General features: G+C 64.1%; 1 protein-coding gene across 1 annotated transcript; it reads right to left on the bottom strand.

Annotated features, from left to right (window-relative positions):
• Positions 1 to 881: 881 nt before the first annotated feature.
• Positions 882 to 1,362, bottom strand: EMIHUDRAFT_124949 (hypothetical protein; the record flags this gene model as incomplete). The annotated part of the gene is made up of 2 exons (XM_005761056.1): positions 882 to 1,169; positions 1,220 to 1,362. Coding segments are annotated over 2 exons (431 nt in total), but the record flags the coding sequence as incomplete, so codon positions are not given.

Below are 1,362 nucleotides of genomic sequence, written 5' to 3'. Positions count from 1 at the left end.
GACCGACCAGACCGATTAGGCTCGACGCCGCGCTCGCTGTGGGGCTGCCACAAAGTCGCCGCCGAGCGTGCCACCGACGGCGTCCTGGCGGAGGTGATGGAGTGTGAGACCTGAGGCTGCGGAGGTGACGCCTGAGGTACCGGCCCGTGCACAGCGACCCAGCCGGCGACCGCCACGGGCTCAGGCGAGACTTGTCGACGCGTTCCGGCTCAGCTTCACCGTGGTCATCGGGCGTCTGTCGACGTCAGGACCACCCATACAGCTCGAGGGTTTGAGGTCGCAAGAGCCAAGATGGTGGCGTTTGGACATCCCAACCATCACACAAGACAGCCTGTAGGTGATGGCGGGACGGCGCAGTGTTTGTGGCACTCGGCAGTAGGCACCCGCGGCACGGCCCCGCTGTCGGCTCTCGCGGGCTGCGGAACCGGCCCCAGAAGGGGACGGTCCGGGCGAGTGTGGCAGCTCCTGCGCTAGCATGGGCACCCTGTATCATAGCACTACTGATCCTGGTCATAAGAGCTGCCAGGAATAGCGTCAGGAGCCGGTAGGAGTCAAAACCCCTCATATTTGAGACATCGTGTCCCATATACTCGCACAACGAGCCGTGTGTGTGTGTGTGTGTGTGTGTGTGTGTGTGTGTGTGTGTGTGTGTCACGTGTCTGATTAAGATTATGTAGAGACAAGAGAGTGCGTCCTTTGTGACCTGTGTCTTTCGTTTTGTGAGAGAGTTGAGGAGGGCCGGCGCTGACGTAAAACACGTAATACGAACTCGTACATCCCGTAGCTGACACGTCTGGCGAGTGATTGAGAGATGGACTCCGGTGAGTAATATATGCGACTCCGCGAATACTGACGTCTGTACGTCCAGGGAGAACAAAGCCTCAGTCCTGCTTCGGCTTGGACGCGGCCTCGGCGCCCGCCACCGCGTCGTTGACGATCCGGCTCAGCTCCTCGGCGGTCTTCTCGGCGTCGGACTTCTCCCGGTACCGCGCGGTGATGCCCCCCACCGCGGCGATGAGGCCCGACTCGACCACCATCGCCGAGAGGCTCTCGCGCCGCCAGCCCGACAGCGCGACGAGGATGAAGGCGGCGCCGAGCGAGACCATGGCGAGCAGCGCGAGTCCGTACAGCAGGATCTGCCGCGCGGAGAAGCCGGCGGCGACGAGCGCCTGCTCCGTCACGATCTCGGGTCCTCTCGGGTCCTCTCGGCGCATCGCACTCTCGGGTGGCTCTCGGCGACGAGCGCCTGCTCCATCACGGCGTCGAGCACCTCCTCCCACCCCGCCTCGAACTCGCCGAGCGAGACGGTGCCCTCGCCGTCGACGTCGAGCTGCGCGTGCAGCGCCACGAGCGCGCCCTTCT

This window comes from Emiliania huxleyi (genome assembly GCF_000372725.1).
Source record: "Emiliania huxleyi CCMP1516 unplaced genomic scaffold EMIHUscaffold_7284, whole genome shotgun sequence".
NCBI classification, from domain to species: Eukaryota; Haptophyta; order Isochrysidales; family Noelaerhabdaceae; genus Emiliania; species Emiliania huxleyi.
Note: the sequence above shows the minus strand (reverse complement) of the source record. Positions and strands in the feature narration are given on the sequence as shown.